The sequence below is a fragment of the Cadophora gregata genome, assembly GCF_030347475.1.
Source record: "Cadophora gregata isolate MNR1 chromosome Unknown scaffold_4, whole genome shotgun sequence".
In the NCBI taxonomy this organism is placed as follows: Eukaryota; Fungi; Ascomycota; class Leotiomycetes; order Helotiales; family Ploettnerulaceae; genus Cadophora; species Cadophora gregata.
The window spans coordinates 649,361-667,675 of record NW_026695927.1 but is presented as its reverse complement, the minus strand read 5'-3'; the positions used below and the strand labels follow the sequence as shown (position 1 = coordinate 667,675).

Below are 18,315 nucleotides of genomic sequence, written 5' to 3'. Positions count from 1 at the left end.
CCATGCACAGTGACAGCACACCCGATACACCTTACACAACGCTGATTTCATTTCAACATAACACCTGCTTCAAATCAAGATCAGTAATCATTCAATTCACCACACACACACACACTCACACACTCACATGCAGCTGTGCCCGCACCCAAGCATTGAACAATTATTACCGAGCCCATATATACGGACATAAACTCCCCTACCCTCTACCCCAGCCATACGATCAACCCTGATTCCAAATAATCCCATCCAGGGCCTCGATGCTTACGGCTTGTTCTGCAGCCTGGGGTGCCTGCAGCGCACAAGCCTCAGCCCTTGTCTCGATCTGTAAGCACTCTGCTGACAAATGACACAGCAATACTGTACCTGCACTGCTGCAAAACTGATACAAGTCCCTTGAGCCCACAGATGCGGGTACGGTGCGACCGCGTGTGGGCTCCCTCTTGTCCTCTCACTGATTTGGAACATCTGCGTAAATGACGCTGAGTGGTCGGTCTGATTGATGATTGATGTAGGCAGCGCCGCGCCCGCACTTACATACTGTGTGCAAGCTGTGCTTGTTTTTTCTTGCTCTATTCAGGAGAATGATGGCCAGGCCCTGGCGCCCGATATCAAATGTCAGATGAATTCAGTGTAGCATTTCTCAGCGCCTGTAAGATCCTCACATTGAGACCAGGCTGATTCGAGGTTACTTGCTGTCAAATGCAAGAAAGCAGTTACGTGCATGGTGTCTAAAACCCCTAGAAGTCTCGCCCGCTGCCGCCGTTACCGTTCAAGGGTTTGAAGACCCATTCTATTTCAAATTCTTCAATTTTTGATTGATTCTTCTCCTGTCTGATTTTGCTCGTATACAAGTCTAGTCTTCCATGATCTAGAGTTGCACGATGTCTTGCTCGCGCATTTCTCTTGCTTTCCTGGTATATTGTTACAATCCAACCAACAGATTCTAATAAATCTCCTTCCCAAATAATTCCTATATGCACCTCCATTTCCTCACCGAAAACGCCCCGCCAGCCATTCTGCCTGTACAATGCTCCCTGAGTGAGCCTGGTTTCTCCACTCCCCAGCCACCCCAGTTGATAACGCCGGGCTGATGCATATATACAGAGAATGCGATTTTGCTGTCTAGTCGTAAAGTCGTCCCTTTTTCCACGCCATGTTTCAGTGGAGAGGTGCCTTTTCACCCAGAACTATTCCTCCTTTCCCGCTCCCGATTCGCAACCCAATTATCGATGATCTTTCCAACTTCCTTGAAAGCAACTGGCTTTGTCATGAAAAGATCAATACCAACTCTCACAGCTTCTGTTTGATCTTCGATACTGCTCCTGCCAGTGAACGCGATTATAAGAGCGGCGTGAGGTTGGCCTTCTACGTATTTACCCTCAGTATTGCCCTTATTCAAATTCCCGGAATCACTCGGCATTGCTTCTCGCTTCCGCTTCTCCTCGATGGCTCGGATTTGTCGAGTGGCGCCAAACCCGTCCAGTACGGGCATCGTGATGTCCATGAAAATGATATCGTAGCCTTGCTTACGGGCTTCGACTTTCTGTACCGCTTGGAGACCATCCATAGCTTCATGGATGACTGTGTAGTTGCGACGATTAAGATAGGTCGATAGGAGTCGGATATTGATCTGGTTATCATCTACTAGGAGGAGAGTAGGAGACTCCACTTTCGGTTTAGGCTCATTGGAAGCTTTGGCCATCGTTGTTTGAATGGTGGGAGCTGTTTCGACAGAAGTGATACGAGGCGGAATCTCAGGCCTGGTAAGTCTAGGACCCTCCTTCTCCCCAAGTGTGCGGCCAGTTCTTGGTGGCGTAAATTTCTCACCAGAGGCCGGGAATGGAAACTCGGCATGCTTTTCTGTGATGGCATTTGGGGTGGGGCTCTCGATTGCCTTTCTCGCATTGGCGCTGTCTGTTGCCATGCGGCTGTTGTCAAGTACTTCGCCTCCACGGGGACTCATGGATAGTTCTTCAAAGACATTGCTCAAATCTGTGCTCTCAAAAGGATTGGCCGTTGGGCCGTCCTGATGAGGAGTTCCAATCGAAGGAAGACCTTGTATGCATTGTGACAAGGCTTTTGCGAGCTTAAGAGGACCAACCGGCTTTGCAATGAAGCCGACATTGAAGTCTGCATCAAAAATGGTCATTGACCGATCAATGAATCTCGTGTTATGAGAGCACAGAACAACAACCGATGGAGGACGTTTTTGAAGTGTCCCTAGCTGCTGCACGATCTTGGATATAAATGTCGAGTTCCCCTCGTTTGAGACAATTACGTCGCATTTCTGACCAAGAGGAACTATTCTCATACCGTACCATTTGATAAGGAATGTTGATATAGAGTGCTTGAGCTGTCGTCCCATCTCATGTATTATAGGATCTTTGGTATCGATGTCGAAGCCATGAAGAGAAGCTCGGTACCCCACTGCACGGGCTTGAAGACTCTGGATAACTTCATCTGACTCTCGACTGACTGACACGACAGACTTTTGAGTGCTCGAAGAAGCAGCCGAATCGGCTTTTTTAGGCATTTCACGAAGCAGAGGAAGGGTTACACGCACACCTATAGAATGTTAGAAGACAACGACGAACAGGTCATGGTAACTCACGAGTGCCACGTCCAACCTCACTGTCGATCGTGATATCGCCTTCCAGAAGAGACACAATCTTCCGAACAATTGAAAGTCCAAGACCAGTTCCACTAGAAAGAGAGTTTTCCTGTGCGAAAGGCATAAACAATTTCGACCTCAGGAACTCGGGTGAAATGCCTCGGCCAGTATCTTGAACTGTTAAGGAAATCATAGCTCTGGGCACACCGTCACTACCTGTCGAATCAGAATGGAAATTTTCCATGTCCGTGACTGTAAGCGTAATCTTGACATATCCGTGAGAAGTGTACTTTAGAGCGTTGCCAAGCAGGTTCATGACCAAACGTCGCAAAGCGCCCGGTTGTGTCGTAAAGTGGTAATTCTGCGCATCAATATCGAGAATGACTACAACGCCTGCTGTTTGAAGTCGTTCAGGCCCTAACATATTTTCCGAAGAGGATATCAGTTTCCTGGCATCTGACATCTTGCCTTGAGAATCAGGTACGATGTCAAACGATTGCGCAGTGGTGTGCTGGAATACGTGGCCTGCAAACACACTCTCAACCACTTCCTCGCAGAGTACCGAGATGTCGATGTGCTGAAATAAGTTGAGCATTGGGAGATCTGACTGCTGTAATATCAAAGGTCCACCAGCCTTCCCGGGGATAGCACGTGCGCCAGCACGCTTAGTCCGTCTCCAATTCTTCTCAAAGTGATTGATTTTCGAGAAGTCAAGGATGTGATTCTATGAGCGTTAGTTACATTGCTGCATGTGGACAATGGAAAGACACTTACAATCGTGTCAAGCAATGTTCTACCGCAGCTATCGATCGTCTCAACCAAGCCTTTCTCCCACCCTGTGGTGATCTCTTCCAAAAATTCGGCACTAGCCAAAATGCCATGAAGAGGAGATCTCAATTCATGTGAGATACTGCCAATAAAGTCGCCTTTCTTCTGATCTGCAATCTCCGTATCTATTCGTGACCATTCTGCCATGACCGAGTTGCCAAAAGCACTCAAGAATGCAAGCTCGCTCTGTTTGGATAGAACGCGAGTTGGCTCCGTCGACCAGGCAAAACAAGCAGAAAGCCATCGAGAAGGGCCAGCATCCCACAAAGGTACGAACAGCAGTTGCCGTACACCTGGGAAATGTCTTGATATGACTCTGGCATCATTCTTGTTCTTCGCACTTCTCAACTTTCGGCGACGAGCTTCCTTGGTACGCTCGATTGGATCCTTTGACAACGGTCTCCGACGATCATCCTCAGATGACGATGACATGGCACCATCAGAGTCGAAATTCCATAGCTTTCCTCGGGGATATCGTCGGAGCAGCGCCATCAAAGTCTTCTCGTCCAATGGCTTGAATGACTGTAATCCTGGAGCTGGATCCCCATGGATTGATGCTGCATCTGGAGTCGAGAATCCCAGGATCTCGCACGACTTGGCAGCATTGCTTGTTGTGCGAGAATAGGTACCATCACCAAAACTAGGAGAATTATCTCCAGAAGGAGCTAATGTGGGAGGTGAAGGGATCGTAGTTACTCCTTCCTCCTCGGCAGAATGGTGGTCATCCCCACTCGTGTGGCCTGTCATAGCCTCTGCTGGACTCTCGGTGACGCTCTCCGTAAAGCTGCTAGCATCGTCATTTGGACCGTGGCCGTGTGACATATCGCTACTAAAACCACACTGAGCATCATAGAATATCACACCTCCATCCACTTCGAATGCTTCTCGGATAAGGTTGGCAGCGCGTGAAAACAGCACTTTCATAGCAGTTGTTTCGGATTGGTCGTCATTCAGGGGTGAGCCTGAGTTGTTTTGGGGCTCGTTGGGTGACGATATCGTGACACTGGTTCCGCCAAATGACGATTGATGAGACTGGGGCATACTATCGAGATCCGGCCGGGACTGTGTGTCGGCTGCCTGATGCGCAGCAAGAATGCCCTCCTCTGTCTTGAATAGAGCAGCAGAATACTCCTTCTCCCTGTCAACAGCCGCATGAGATATTGAACTCCTGACTGAGCCTTTTGATCTTGTCCTGGTAATGCTGTGATCGGTTTCGAACTGTCCAACAATCTTTGTTCCTTCTCCATCCTCTGCTTCTAGATCTGCTTCGACCAGTTCTGAACGTCCCTCTACGAAAGAGGCCAGCCCACGACTCATCTTCATTCCGCGACGATGTTCTTCTACTTCCCGAACCATCTCCATATGCCGCATAATGGTGACGGCCATGGTTCCCATAAAGTGGATCTTGTCTTGACTGAGCCCATTGCCAACTCGATCATCGACGACAAATAAGCTACCTATGGGAATTCCACGCTTAGTGATCAGAGGGACACCTGCGTAGAATTTTAAGAATGGTGCTCCAGTGACAAAGGGCAGCGTGTTGAATCTGTCGTCTTTGCTCAGGTCATCAACAATGAAAGAGGGATACTGTCCATCTGTTTGTGGTGGAACTGAAATTGTTCTGTTTGCTTATATCAGCATTGATCTACAGTCCTGCAAACTAGTTACTTTACCTCTCGCAAAGGCGTCCAGCCTTGCTGACACTGGCACATCCTATCCAGATATCATCTCCAGGTGCATGCTGCCGATTGTCCACAAGATCAACAGTCTTGGTGCCTTCTGCGATGAAGTACTGTGTCTCCGCGTCAATGACACTAATCAATGTCAGTACTTTTGAGGTACACGCTTCGCGAGAGTACTAGCCTTATCATTGCTCTTTGCGAACCGATTCTCCATGTTGTGAGTTGACAGAAAGCCGTCAGGGCAGTATCTGGAGATGAGATCTTAGATGAGGTGACATTGGACTTGACCTTGATTTCGCGTCCCTCTGCAGCACTGTCGCTGGAAGGAGAACCAGGCACAACTACTTCAACAAGGCTTTCTGGATTTGCAGGAGTCGGTTGGAAGTATCTGCGGGCAGATGTGTTAGTACTTCAAGCTCGCAAGCCCGTCTACCGATTTCCCCAGTGTTGTAGAGCATATCCTCGAGTTTCTCCAAACATACTTGTAAACTTCTCTTGCCCGCGCACTGTCCGAGACGCCCTCCAGATGGGATGCGATGGTAGAGGCCACAGGCGCCATCGACCTTCCTACTGCTCCTTCCCTAAGCCAGCTTGGAAGCTATTTTGGAACGATCGAAAACAATGTACTGGGACCAATCTAGACGCCGGCGCAGAGTCGGAGATGATGTGTCGTGCTCTACGAGGACGGGTGTCAGTGTCATTCGCGAAGCACGGGTCGGCAATGGGATGGTTATCAGAGGATGTTATTCCAAGACTACAGCACAGGGGTTGACTATTGTGCTCAACTTACCAGATTGCGCGTGCATTACACAGAGGTCTGCAGACTTCTCGTGAGGCTGAAAATAGTATTGTCCGAAGAGGGGGCAGAGAATGAATGAATGAATGAGTGGGTGGAACCAGAAACAGCGCACTGAGGCTCAGGGTTGTTGCAGCTGTGGGACGGTACTCCCGAAGACCTGTCGGGGCACGATTGACTGAGGTGAGGTGGGATGAGGGATGGCTGTTGGTGGTACCTCCGTACTGGTGGTCAGATAGATAGGTAATTTGCAGCAGGGAGGGCAGGGCAGGGCAGGGAACGAAGTAACGAAGTAACGAAGGTTGATTCGAAGTAAAGTTTTCGGTGGACGTAGACGTAGGCGTGGGCGCGGGCGTGGGCGTGGGCGTGGGCGTGGGCGTAGACTTGCAGAATCAGGGTTCAGCGCCACAGACGTCACCGGCACGCGGCATGCACCCCTGGTCAAAGGATCGCCCCGACAGAACAGATAGACAGACAGATAGATGGATAACAATTGCACACCACAGTACTCGTACCTATGTTGTGTTGTAGTCCAGCTTCGAATTGGTCTCGGTCTGATCACTACTATACTATACTATACTATACAATACGCGACAGGACATATCGGGCAGCTGAAATCCAGCACATCCATGACTGTCTCTTGAAGACGAAGAAAAAAAGCTTGCATCACCGTCTGCTCACGATCTGCAATGTGGCGTCTTATCCAGGGAAAGGAGGGGAGGGGGAGGCGGAGGCCCCAACACTGGACCGCGAGGCTTGAACGGTCCATTTGATCCAGACCAAGTGATAGACCACTTGCGAATATCCTGCTTCAACGAGACGGCAATGATTCGTTCGGAAGGGAACCCGCCGCTGAGCTTGAGAAATATGAGATTCGATACTTTCTCACGCCCCTGTTTATCGTTTTCCATTTGTCGTATTTTATTGTTCGCGAGCAGCTGTTGCTTGTACCAGTATGTTGAAAGATTGATATTGTGCTGTGAATGTGCACTTGGATGTTTTCCAATTAATAGTATCATGCGAGCTGAGTCTGAGGACTGGCTTGTCCTGGCTCAGGTACGATGTAACTAAATTCTCCTTCCCTTTCCCCTCGAGGTTCTATCAGTCAGTCAAAGGTCACACAAAAGTCAAATCCGAACCATGCTTCTCAGGGACTACGTAACGTCGTAATAGTGCATATATTGAAACCATCTTTCAGAGTTCGAGACCTTCTAGAACAAATTTTCCTCTTGCTCGAGGAATACTGCGAAGTCAATCCACGGCGGATGCGACTCCTGGAGATATTGCCCGAGACTAGCTGCTATCTCCGCTGTCAGTACAGTACCCTTCGTACGGTGCCGCAGGTAATGACCTAATCCCGAGTCGAGATCTCACCCCATCAACACCATCTCTACTTTCGCGACCAAAACCACGAGCCCTCAGTGACCGACCAGGAGCAGTCGTTACATTTCCGAGGCAAATTCCTGCCCAAGCAATCTCACTGCCATTTTGATTCTAACCCTCTGGTGGTGGGGACTGGTGACCGCTATTCGGGCTTTGCGACAACCATTTTGAACAACCTGCTCGCGCCACCCGGCGCATGCGATTACAGCCATGGAGCAAACAATAGAGCCTCCGTTAGATGTCAAACATCGACCAAAACCTGAAATTTCTTCCAAACCTCCGAGGAAGAGAAAGAGGATTGTTATATCATGCACAGAGTGTCACCGCAGGAAGCAGAAGGTATGCATCACCACCCCGCGCAGCTTTCTGATCAGCAGACTCACCATTCCAGTGCGACCGGCAATCCCCTTGCAGTAATTGCATTGCTCGAAACAAACAGTCCCTCTGTCAATACGAGAACGAGTCTGCGAGGAAACAGCAGCTACTAGAGGAGAGCACAAACGGATCGTCAGAAAATGGCGGGGTATTCAATGTTATCAAGCAAGAGTCGGAGACGGCGGCTCAGGTCAGCGCATTCGGATATGCGAAATCCAATGGGAATAACAATACCACCCTCGGGATATTCAAGAAACTTGAAACCCTCGATACGGGGACATCTTCGCCGTTGTCAATGATGACATCGAGCTCAGCAGACCATGGAGGACTGAAGGAGAAATATAAGAGCATGATTCGACAACTCCCAGCTAAACCATATATTGAGAAGCTGATTGCATGTTATTTCCGAGAAGTCAATTGGCAATACTCTCCTTTGGACGAAGGAACGTTCAGAGATCTTCTGAAGAATTGGCATAGCCTGTCATTTTCAACTTTGAATAAAGGCCCTCTGGAGTTGCCGCCTGATTTGCAATTCTTCCCAGCCCTGCTATTTCAAACACTAGCTTTAGCACTACAATTCCAACCAGTCGACTACGATCAGAGTCTGGACTCCCTGAAATATGCCGCGGGCATGTCATTTGATGACTTGGCAAGTGACTACAGCGACTCTGGTTGCCAAATTCTCTGCCTACTCGGCAAGAGGCATACGACTTTGGTCACGGTTCAAGCTGGATTCCTTCGCACAGCATATCTCAAGAACTGTGGACTTGTACCCGAGAGTTGGCATTATCTATCACAAACGATCAGAGATGCTCAAGAGGTTGGCCTGCATAAGGTAAACATTACGCAACATCAACGGAAGCCAGACGAGAAGCCAGAAGATGTCTTAGAGAGTCTCTGGCAAGAACAACTTCGACGGAGGATGTGGTTGATTTTGTCCCTATGGGATATCCACATGGCTATTGTCCTCGGACGACCAACTACTGTCGATCCACGAGATGGAAAGCCAAAATTCCCAATTGATGCGCCTACTCCCAAAAACCGGCGAGAGGTTGCCCCAGCACCAAGAACGGACTCAGATCCTCCTACATCACTTACAATGCTCCTATGGAATGCTGAAGTAGCTGCACCTCTCTGGGATATCTTCAACCTTGAGAAAGAGGATCCGAATCAGAACAACTACCCAAAGCTAGAGAGGATGCACAAGATGATCAATCAGATCACTTTACATACACCACCATGCTTCCGCACCGAAAATCCAGACACCACTTTCGATTCCCATCCAGATTGCTACTGGCTTCCTTGCGCGAGAGCAATCTTCCAGAATGGCGCAGCTTTTACAGTAATGGCACTCCACAGGCCGTATATCTTCACAAACTCAAACAGCCGAACTGCGGCTCTAAAAGCAGGTCTCGACATCCTTCGCGCCCAAAGAACATACTTCAATCTCCTCAGCATCCGACATTACAAGATGTTCGCTCTCGTCCTCAATACCTTCGACGCCATCGTCCTCGTCGCAGCAATCTACATCTTGCACCCAACCGAGAATCCAGAGTATCTTGACGACGTCCTACAGCATTTTCAGTGGGGCATGGACCGCTTCGAGACCATGGGCGACCGGAACGCAATGGCAAACGCCGCATTGAGCGTCCTCAAGGTAATCTGCGTACGCCTCAGGAAAGCCCTCAATCGCCCAGCCAAGACCGAAGCACCATCCTCCATATCAGCAAGCACTACACCCGCGGCTCCAACACCAGACTCCTATAGCACGCCTCAATTCTCCGCATCATCTCACCCCTCCATCTCTAGCGCCTCAACCAACTCAGCCAACCAAACCACAAGCACAAGTACAAGTATTGCAACGCCCGCCAGTACCCAGTATACACTCCCCACTATCTCCAACATGACGGAATCCGCGCCTGCTCCCGCTCCTGCACCTGTCCCCGCACCAACAGCCTCATGGGAAGCCTTCTCTATGCCTCAGACATTCGACTTCTCGTCCATGGCGCCTCTACAGCCAATGCATGATTTACTCTTCAACGACCTTGGGGGCACGATTGAAGGAGGCTTTGACCTCGGTGCCGGCGGCTTGCAGACGCCTGGGATCTGGGGGCCAGGGAATGGCCCCGGAAATGGCATTGGGGACGTGGCGGCTGACACGGCTGCTCAGTGGCAGTTTGAGGGCGATTTCGGGAATGATAGCTTTTGGGGGTTTATGAATACGTACAACGCTTAATTTGAGGCACTGTACTCACGATCTTCAGGATGAGACAGCAATATGGCTGGTATGATTGGATGAAATACAATATGGCGCACAAGGTATATACCGTAAATGGTCTGTTTTCTACCTCCATTTCACAGCTGCGGCTTGAAAGGCGTTTTCTTCCCTGCGGAGTGCAGTAGCACAGCATATGCAGAGTCCGCATTCTGAGCACATACTACGCAATTGCAATTTGCTACCAATAGAAGTTGTGCAACCATATCGGATCATTTCCTATTGGTGCTTCTTCTTCGCTCTAGTCATGCCTTCCCACGCTGTGAGATATAGTAGGCGTGTTTTACTCAATCTGTCCCTCAATGCAGCACTCCCCAATACATTGCGAATGCCTGATTTAAAAGCAATATGAGTCCTAAGTAATGTATTTATTTTTCACATTTCCTGTGATGTGACCCCGAGCTGACAGCCATGCAGTTGGAATCTCTTGCAGTCATTTGTTGGTTCTGCTATCCAATGCAAGAAGCAGCTTCGTGTAAAGGCGCTAAGTAGATCCAGCTACCCATTTATCACTGAGCTGTCCCTTATCTTACCGGACGCGGGGCCAACGGATTGTTGACCACGAATAGTCTTGCTTCCATTTCGATCTTCTTGATGTGAAGCTCGTTGCGGAACAGAGTGATTTGCTGGCCACCACATACTTCCGGTTCAATATGTGGAGTCACTTTCACCTAGAATGATATCATTCTTTACCTGGCAATGCTCGCTTTGGAGAGCACGTCCTTCTTTGTCGAGAGCTATTGTATGTTGCGATAACGGGAATTGGATTCTACAAGATCGCCAAAATAAGCGAATGCCTACTTTGGGAGAAGGAGCTCTCCAACCCCTGCTTCCCAATTCTCTGACCATGCAGGAACCTCCTCATCCGTGACACGGAGCTTGCAGCTGGGTTTTATTCTCTTTTTGTCCTTCAAGGATGTGTCAATCAGAACTTAGAATTCTAAGTTAAGACAAGTGCGTGAGTGGGTCGAGCCTCCTGAAATAGCGCTAGTGCCTATTCAGCTAGAAGTAAACTTCACGCCCAATTTCTCTCTGCAAACAAATCAACTCATTTCCTTCTCTTCTTTTCTTCAAGACAGCTAATCACACTTCACTCAAATCTCCAGTACAAACCCCGAACCTCTCATCTCTAACTATGGAGAGCCTCATGCCCACCTCCCTCATCCTCATTATCCTTCTCATCACCACCACAAGCCTCCTCAGCATCACCTTCTACCGCCTCGTCCTCTCCCCAATCTCACACATCCCCGGCACTCCCCTCTGGTGCATCTCTCGTCTCCCCTTCGCATACCACGTCTGCGTCGGACGAATAACCTACACCATCGCCAGCCTTCATGATCAGTACGGACCTGTGGTTCGAGTAGCGCCGAATGAGATTTCGTTCATCACGCCAGAGGCCTGGAACGATATATATGGTATGGTGAAAGGTGAGGATGGGGGAAAGGTACAGATGAGGAAGGATCCAGATTTGTTTTTCAGGCCGAGTGAGGGGAGTAAGGATATGACGTTTGAGCTGGATGATGTTGAGCATGCTAGGCAAAGGTTGGGCTCACCTCTCTCCCTTCCATCTCTCCTGAAATCATGACTTCCGGACTCAGGACTGACGATATGTGTCAACAACAGAAGAGTGTTCTCTCATGCTTTCTCGGACAAGAGTCTCCGTGATCAGGAGCCAATTATCGCTAGCTACATCAACAAGATGAGTGATCGACTACACGAGATATGTGACAAGCCTGTCAATATGTCTGCGTGGTTCAACTACGTCCTCTTTGATACGAGTGGAGATTTGGTTCTCGGTGATTCGTTTGGCTGCCTTGAGAATGGCGCTTTACATGTAAGCTTCAATTCTCTTCACATTGTGTTCCACCAATGCTAATCGAACCATAGCCATGGATCAACAACCTCTTCTCTGTCACCAAAGGCATTACTCTCATGGGTATGACGCAGCGCTTCTGGCCTTTGACACCGATCTTGATGTTCTTCGTACCGAAGAAGATGCGGAATATGGAGGTTGAGCATCGAGCTCTGATCAAAGAGCGATTGGAGAAGAGGTTTGCCAAGACGACTCCTAGGAAAGATATGTTAGTTCCCTCCCTAATTTTTCTCTCCCACTTCTCAAATATGAATGGCGAGGTCGCTCGTGTGTACATGAACTGACTTATCATCAGAATCTCAACCATAGCACCCTTCCTTAACGCCCCAGGACCAAATAGCATCACAACCACAGAACTCTACCACAACACTTCAATTCTCGTCCCCGCCGGCTCCGAGACCAGCGCCACCACCCTCACAGGACTGCTCTACTACCTTCTTACTAACTCTCGTACCCTATCCAATCTCAAAACCGAGGTCCGCTCTGCCTTCTCCAACGCAAGCGACATCACCATGGAATCCGTCATGTCACTAACCTACCAAAACGCTGCTATCAGCGAAGCTTTTCGCCTCTTTACGCCTCTACCGGGCTCCATGAGACGTATCACTCCTCCAGGAGGAAGTACCATCTCCGGCATCTATATCCCCGGGAACACCATCGTCGCAGTCGACAGCTACGCAGCATCTCACTCCTCCTCCAACTTCCACGATCCCGAAGCATTCATCCCCGAACGCTGGCTGACACCTCAAGATCTAGCCTCTGTCAACCGGCCCAAGGATTTCGCGGCGGAGTTCAAGAACGATAAGAGGGGTGTTGTGCAGCCGTTTAGTACTGGGCCGAGGAACTGTATTGGGCAGAGGCTGGCGATGGCGCAGATACGGTTGATTGTTGCGAGGCTGACGTGGGAATTTGATTTTGAGCTCGACGAAGAGAGTATGGGCTGGGTGGAGGGAATTAAGGTCTATACAATGTATGAGAGGCCACCCTTGATGTGTAGGCTGACGCCTGTTCGGCGAAGGGAGTAACTTGAGCTTGTGGCTCGCAACCATTTTGCATTACTTGTACATCGAGCAAGGCGATGTGAGAACATGAAACAGAACAGAAGAAATTGCAGCAAAGTGGATTGGTTTAAGCCTCACAGTGTATGGACTGTTCCTTAATGGTTTTCAGCGCGCCCACTTAGGCAGGCAAAGAATCGCGGCATCCAGGACTGGACCGAGCGACTACCCAGTTACTCATGCTGACCTATTGTACGAGCCACTCCATCGAGTAGAATTCCAGACCCGACCTAGTCAGGAACGGCATGTTCTTCGATCCGTTGCAAGCAGCTGCTCCAAAGCTCTCATTCAACAAAAACAAAATACGAAGAACAAAAAAAAGCTCATCAGGTCACAGCTCGAGAGCAACTCGATAAATGGACCAGACTGCTCAAAGGCAAATTATACATAGAATTTCGAAACGAAGAACCAAAAAGCAGGTTATGATACATGGAACCTGGTAGCCCTCCGAGCCAAGATATTCCATCCTTTCCATGCGCCGTGAGAAGTCCCAAATCTCCTAAGACAATGCGTGAATGCCACCAGCTCTATATCTCGAACCTAAATTATCCCAAATTGGCCAAATCTTCTCATACGGCTGCATATCCCCCTCTACTTCCACTGCCTTGCACCGTGTTCAGAACCCGTCGCATCCAGTCCTTGAACAGGTATGGAACATCTCTGATAGTATCGCCGTGAGGGAGCAGATCCCAACCTCGAGCACCATATCGGTTGTAGTTGAGCCAGGAGCCGAAGATAAGGTAGGTTGCAGTGGAGAGGAAAGCGCTGATTTGAATGTTAGCTCGCGGGCGCAAAAATCATCTCGGGGATACTCACATGATGATAAACCAAGTAAAGAAGCCCCATCCTGGTGCCTTCTCTTCCGGATCCGGGTTGTTGATTGCATCCTCGCATGCATACTTCGTTCTCCACGTTAAGCGTAGAATGTCTTCAGTGTCTCCAGAGGTGTCGTATCTGATGAACTTGAGACTTGGTTCTTTCGAGACGTCCTTCTCTGGCTCCTCTTTCTTCTTATCATCTCCCTCAGCACGCTTGATCTTCTCTTCGTATTTATCCTCCGGGTCCCAGAGATTCTCGGTGCCCTCCAGATTCTTGTCGCAGATGAACTCCACGATAGCTTTTTGTGATCTCTTGTCATTGCCAGTCCCTGTCCAGCCCCCGTTCATCGTCAACCTCAAGCCCTCCTTCTCAGAATCCGTATTTGACCCATCTGTCGCCAGCCGTGCCCACTTGGCATTTAAATCACCACCTCCTTTTTCTCTCAACTCTCCTGCAATTGGTATGATCTGCCCAATAATCTCATCGCCAGTCTCCTTGTTGATATCACGTTCGATAGCACACACTGCCCATATTAGCAAGGCTCCGGTCCTTACAATATGACTTCCCAAATCTTACCTCGAGTGTTTCCCGGACATGTGTCTTTCGAGTTCCGTTTTAAGGGTTTGCAGATATCGATTGTGTATGTTGTGTTGCTCAAGCTTGCTCCTCTATCCACGCTGTGTAGCACTGACCGTGGCCCTCCCAGCTTTTCCAGATTCCAGTGATGTGTCTTGTCTATCACGATCTTATCGCAGGTGATTCCTCCAGCTGCAGTGGCCAGTAAAGGAAATAGAATAGCTGACAGTAACGCCGCATCGGCCGGATTTCGAGGTAACCGCATTTTCGAGAGCTGTAAGGAAAGAAAGTAGTGCTCCGCGGGCGAAATAAAGGACTTTAAAAGAGGATAGAAATGGTACGAGAGAGTCCTGTTGACAACAAGCTGTGATGTGATGGGCGTGGTGTTGTCAGGTTGTCTAAATAGCTTGCTTGCTTCCAAGTTGGGATGACGAGCCCGCCAGGCACTCTCTGTGATCCCTGCTCATCACATGATCAAGACAGCTTTGGTGTCGCGTGACGTTTGCACTAAGCGAACATAAAAACAACATGAGCTGTAAATGCAACTTCCCCGCTATTCCGTTATGGCCGTTGGCTAGCAATACATTTGTTAAATTGCTCACTGTTCTCTATAACCTCTATATAGCATTGTAATTGATGGTTTTCTCTAATTGCTCCAATTACTTCCCCCGTCTCGCCCACTTAGTCGATGGACATCACGGCCTTGAGACCAGATTTGAGCGACAGCCTGTCCAATCCTCGATTATGTATGCAACCTGTTATAGGCGATAATTAAGGCACCTTCTTCATGAAACTTTTGTCGTCAACGATCTACTAATTTGCGGTTGAGCTAAGAAGTGGTGGCAAGGCATGAGAGTACTGCCTAGTAAAAACTCATTCCATAACAAGAAGATCACCGAACAGCAACATGATACAACTGCCAGCCGGTCATTTTGCTTTTTACGGTATGAAGATCTATCTCTTGCGAGGCAGTAAAGCCTCACCTAGGTCGCCACTGCCTCATCGGAATATGCTAGACATCTTAGCCGAGCTGCGAGACTTCTTCTAAGTTCCAAAGCAGTAGATCACGCTGCGGGACATCAATACCCTTCGACATCAGCAACTATACCCGACCATCCATTGATATTAACATTCCCAAAAAAAGCGTATATTCTTCTAACCCCCACATCACGGGAACTCCTCAACACGGACATTGACGAAGAGGTTTCGAAACAGTCAGATTACTCTGACTTGCTCTGTCTATCCTCATAATGAGCCAGCAACTTACAATTTTCCATATATTTGGGAACCTCCCAAATGAGCTTCAGGACAAAATATGGGTAGACTCTGCCGAATATCCCCGCTTTCTCGAGATAGCCATCCTGAACAACCGCTCCGAACTAGTCAATAGCAACACATTGGATGATGAAGGCTTAGTATACTTCAAAAATCCTTTCGGCTTTGATGCTCAACTGCCAGGAGGCTTGATGGTCACGAAGAAATCTCGAAACGCAATTCTGCCCTTGTACTCGGTTCTCGACCTGGGAACATGGCGCGTCAACCGGAAATGCCAAACCGAATATACCTGGATGGATGTGGCACCGCCACAGTATTCTGAGCTTCTTGACAAGACGCGGGTGATGTTCAACCCTGATTGGGATACCGTGGTGCTTCAGGTTGGGCATGTACTCTTCAAGCACGGCGTGCTCCAGTGGAAGATCCCTAGGCAACTACAACGGATGGCTATCACCAGAGACAAACAGAAGTCCTATGTGCAGCACTTGATCACAACCTTTTTCCCGTGGGATGAAAATGAGCGGCTTCCCAGAAATCCTGGTGATATGGTGGAAGCTTTCCCTGGACTTTCAACTTTGTCTGTCATCGGGCACCGGAATAGTGATTGTTGTGGCTACTGCCCACCTCCACGGCCAAAACTCAACGTGCAAGAAAAGGTTAAAAATAAGGTCATCAAAGTACTCGAGCGGACTATGAAACATAAAAGGCGAGACCCTAAGTCGATACCGGACGTTCGTACGTACTCGTTGAATCATAGATTTCTTGCAAACTACGATCCTCAGCGACCGTGGTACGCTTTTATTGCGCCCAGAACCGTGTTTAGAGACGCGCAAGGATTCTATCTTCCCTCAATTGCTGATCCCGATTGGCGTTCTGAGGGACTGAAAGAACCGGATCATGGAAGCAGAAGCGAAGACTCCGAGACAGGGTTAGAGATGGACTCTGAGGAAGCGGTCGTGGTGTGAGTGCTAGTAAAAGAAGAGGATTCGAGGAGGACAGAAGAAATCGAAGATATCGAAGGCGTTCACTGAGAAAGAGGCTCTTGAGTCATAAGTTCCACACTACAGGAATGACAAAGAAAGCTTCTGCCCCGTGCTACCCCCTGCGGGTTTGGGCTTACATACTGTAAATAATATTCATAGCTCATCCCTTGGAATGTCACGTACTGCTGGTGATGACTTATGATACTACGGCTCTGTTATGAATGTCTCGTTACGAGGCTCGAAACCCTGTCTTAGCTTGGAACCAGACGTGAATGGAGAATTCCTCGGTAAATAAAGTTGGCAATGGAAAACTTACCAAATGCCATTAAGTCCTCTTGCACGCGGTCTCGAGGTCAAAGAAATGTGATGGTTTGTTCTACCGACATTGAGTGAATGCCTCTCCTCAACACGAATGGGTACTGAGCGCTGTGACGTTGTGTTCATATATGAGGTGCTACTTTGATCTCTCACTTATGTTTAGACTTACTAGTTGGCAACAGACTCGTTTTCTGAAACTGGAGCATTTTGAATAACCATGCCATTCTTTCACAACATGCTAAGCGAGGCTAGCCCTCTTCCGCTGGCCCGATTATCTCTTGGAGAATAAAGTTCATATTCTATGTATTATAATACATATTCTATGTATAATAATAAACTCCCTGTCGTTATGATTAATATGGATCGTAAAATCGCCATAGTCGCCGTAAGTTTGATTCGTCACCATCAGAATGTTGATACATTCATATTATCATATATTGCTTACGAAGCTCCATACAATTTTCCTCCTTCCATCTAGCCGAGCAGATGCTGACAAGTTTTGAATACTCCAACATACCCACTGTTACCTCGCTTATTGCACGCCTTACAACATGAATCAGGCTTAAATGTCACGGTTCTTACACGTCAAACGAGTCTCTCGGTGCCCCTCGCCAGGTCCGACTTGAACTCCCATTCGCATCATCCAAATGGAAGACCCAATGGACATCATCATACCTCGGAAATCACTCACATTCAAACCAACTTCTCCGAATCTGAACTCCAACAACACTTTCGAGGTGTAGACACCATAATCTGCACCCTCACAGGTTCCGATCTCCATCTCTCCGGCCCCATCGTCGACGCTGCTTCCGCTGCAGGAACCAAACTCTTCATCCCTTCCGAATATGGACTCGATACATCTAATTCCAAGATTAAAGATTTATTACCTTCTCAACGAACCAGATTTGAGATCCAAAAGAAACTTCGAGCAAGCGGAATGGAGTGGAAGGCGATCTATTCTGGCATCTCATTTGAGGATGCGATGAGGACTGATGGTTTGATGGGGTTTGATGTCCTTTGGGCTAGTGTTGTCTTGTTTCCTGACTCTGAGACGATGAAAGTGGCTATTTCTAGCTATGCAGATGTTGCGAGAAGCATTGGTGACATTGTACGAGGAAAGAAGAGGGAGGCGGGGAATGAGGTGTATACTTGTGGTTTCCGATGTACACTGGAGGAAGTCATTGGAATGGTTGAGCAAGAGCTAGGGAAGGAATTGGACCGATACGAAGGTGATTTGGAAGGTGCACAGAAGGAAGCCGCCGAGAGGATGAAGAGGGGTCATTTTGATGGCGGGGTTGCACTAATGGGGCGGGTGGCAGTTTGGGATCAGACTGTTGACTCATGGGGAGTATGGAATGATCGGAAAGGAAAGGAAGTAGATAAATGGGGCTCGGAAATGAGAAAGGTGGTAAATGAGGTCAGAAATGAGCCAATTGGAGGAGATGGATGTGAATGTTGAGTAA

The 18,315-nt window shown here is 48.6% G+C and overlaps 7 protein-coding genes across 7 annotated transcripts; 4 read left to right on the top strand and 3 right to left on the bottom strand.

Moving 5' to 3' along the window:
• Positions 1–1,177: 1,177 nt before the first annotated feature.
• ONS95_009991 (uncharacterized protein) lies at positions 1,178–5,680 on the bottom strand (the record flags this gene model as incomplete). The annotated part of the gene is made up of 6 exons (XM_058503558.1): positions 1,178–2,565; positions 2,612–3,335; positions 3,386–5,060; positions 5,113–5,253; positions 5,303–5,509; positions 5,604–5,680. The coding sequence occupies 6 exons, from the start codon at positions 5,678–5,680 to the stop codon at positions 1,178–1,180; spliced, it is 4,212 nt and encodes a 1,403-aa protein (XP_058360270.1).
• Positions 5,681–7,510: 1,830 nt separating this feature from the next.
• ONS95_009990 (uncharacterized protein) lies at positions 7,511–9,911 on the top strand (the record flags this gene model as incomplete). The annotated part of the gene is made up of 2 exons (XM_058503557.1): positions 7,511–7,639; positions 7,692–9,911. The coding sequence occupies 2 exons, from the start codon at positions 7,511–7,513 to the stop codon at positions 9,909–9,911; spliced, it is 2,349 nt and encodes a 782-aa protein (XP_058360269.1).
• Positions 9,912–11,085: 1,174 nt separating this feature from the next.
• ONS95_009989 (uncharacterized protein) lies at positions 11,086–12,848 on the top strand (the record flags this gene model as incomplete). The annotated part of the gene is made up of 4 exons (XM_058503556.1): positions 11,086–11,492; positions 11,574–11,784; positions 11,838–12,031; positions 12,119–12,848. The coding sequence occupies 4 exons, from the start codon at positions 11,086–11,088 to the stop codon at positions 12,846–12,848; spliced, it is 1,542 nt and encodes a 513-aa protein (XP_058360268.1).
• A 602-nt stretch (positions 12,849–13,450) lies between these two features.
• ONS95_009988 (uncharacterized protein) lies at positions 13,451–14,047 on the bottom strand (the record flags this gene model as incomplete). The annotated part of the gene is made up of 2 exons (XM_058503555.1): positions 13,451–13,646; positions 13,698–14,047. 2 exons carry the CDS (start codon positions 14,045–14,047, stop codon positions 13,451–13,453), a joined length of 546 nt encoding a protein of 181 aa, XP_058360267.1.
• A 787-nt stretch (positions 14,048–14,834) lies between these two features.
• ONS95_009987 (uncharacterized protein) lies at positions 14,835–16,714 on the top strand. Its single transcript, XM_058503554.1, has 2 exons — positions 14,835–15,022; positions 15,114–16,714. The coding sequence occupies exon 2, from the start codon at positions 15,527–15,529 to the stop codon at positions 16,514–16,516; it is 990 nt and encodes a 329-aa protein (XP_058360266.1). The 5' UTR covers positions 14,835–15,022; positions 15,114–15,526; the 3' UTR covers positions 16,517–16,714.
• A 700-nt stretch (positions 16,715–17,414) lies between these two features.
• On the bottom strand, positions 17,415–17,633 carry ONS95_009986 (uncharacterized protein; the record flags this gene model as incomplete). Its single annotated transcript, XM_058503553.1, has 1 exon — positions 17,415–17,633. The coding sequence occupies one exon, from the start codon at positions 17,631–17,633 to the stop codon at positions 17,415–17,417; it is 219 nt and encodes a 72-aa protein (XP_058360265.1).
• Positions 17,634–17,789: 156 nt separating this feature from the next.
• On the top strand, positions 17,790–18,311 carry ONS95_009985 (uncharacterized protein; the record flags this gene model as incomplete). The annotated part of the gene is made up of 1 exon (XM_058503552.1): positions 17,790–18,311. The coding sequence occupies one exon, from the start codon at positions 17,790–17,792 to the stop codon at positions 18,309–18,311; it is 522 nt and encodes a 173-aa protein (XP_058360264.1).
• Positions 18,312–18,315: the final 4 nt, after the last annotated feature.

Excerpts from the sequence above, each read along its gene's own strand:
- ONS95_009987 (XM_058503554.1), top strand. The coding sequence starts at position 15,527 with ATGAGCCAGCAACTTACAATTTTCCATATATTTGGGAACCTCCCAAAT.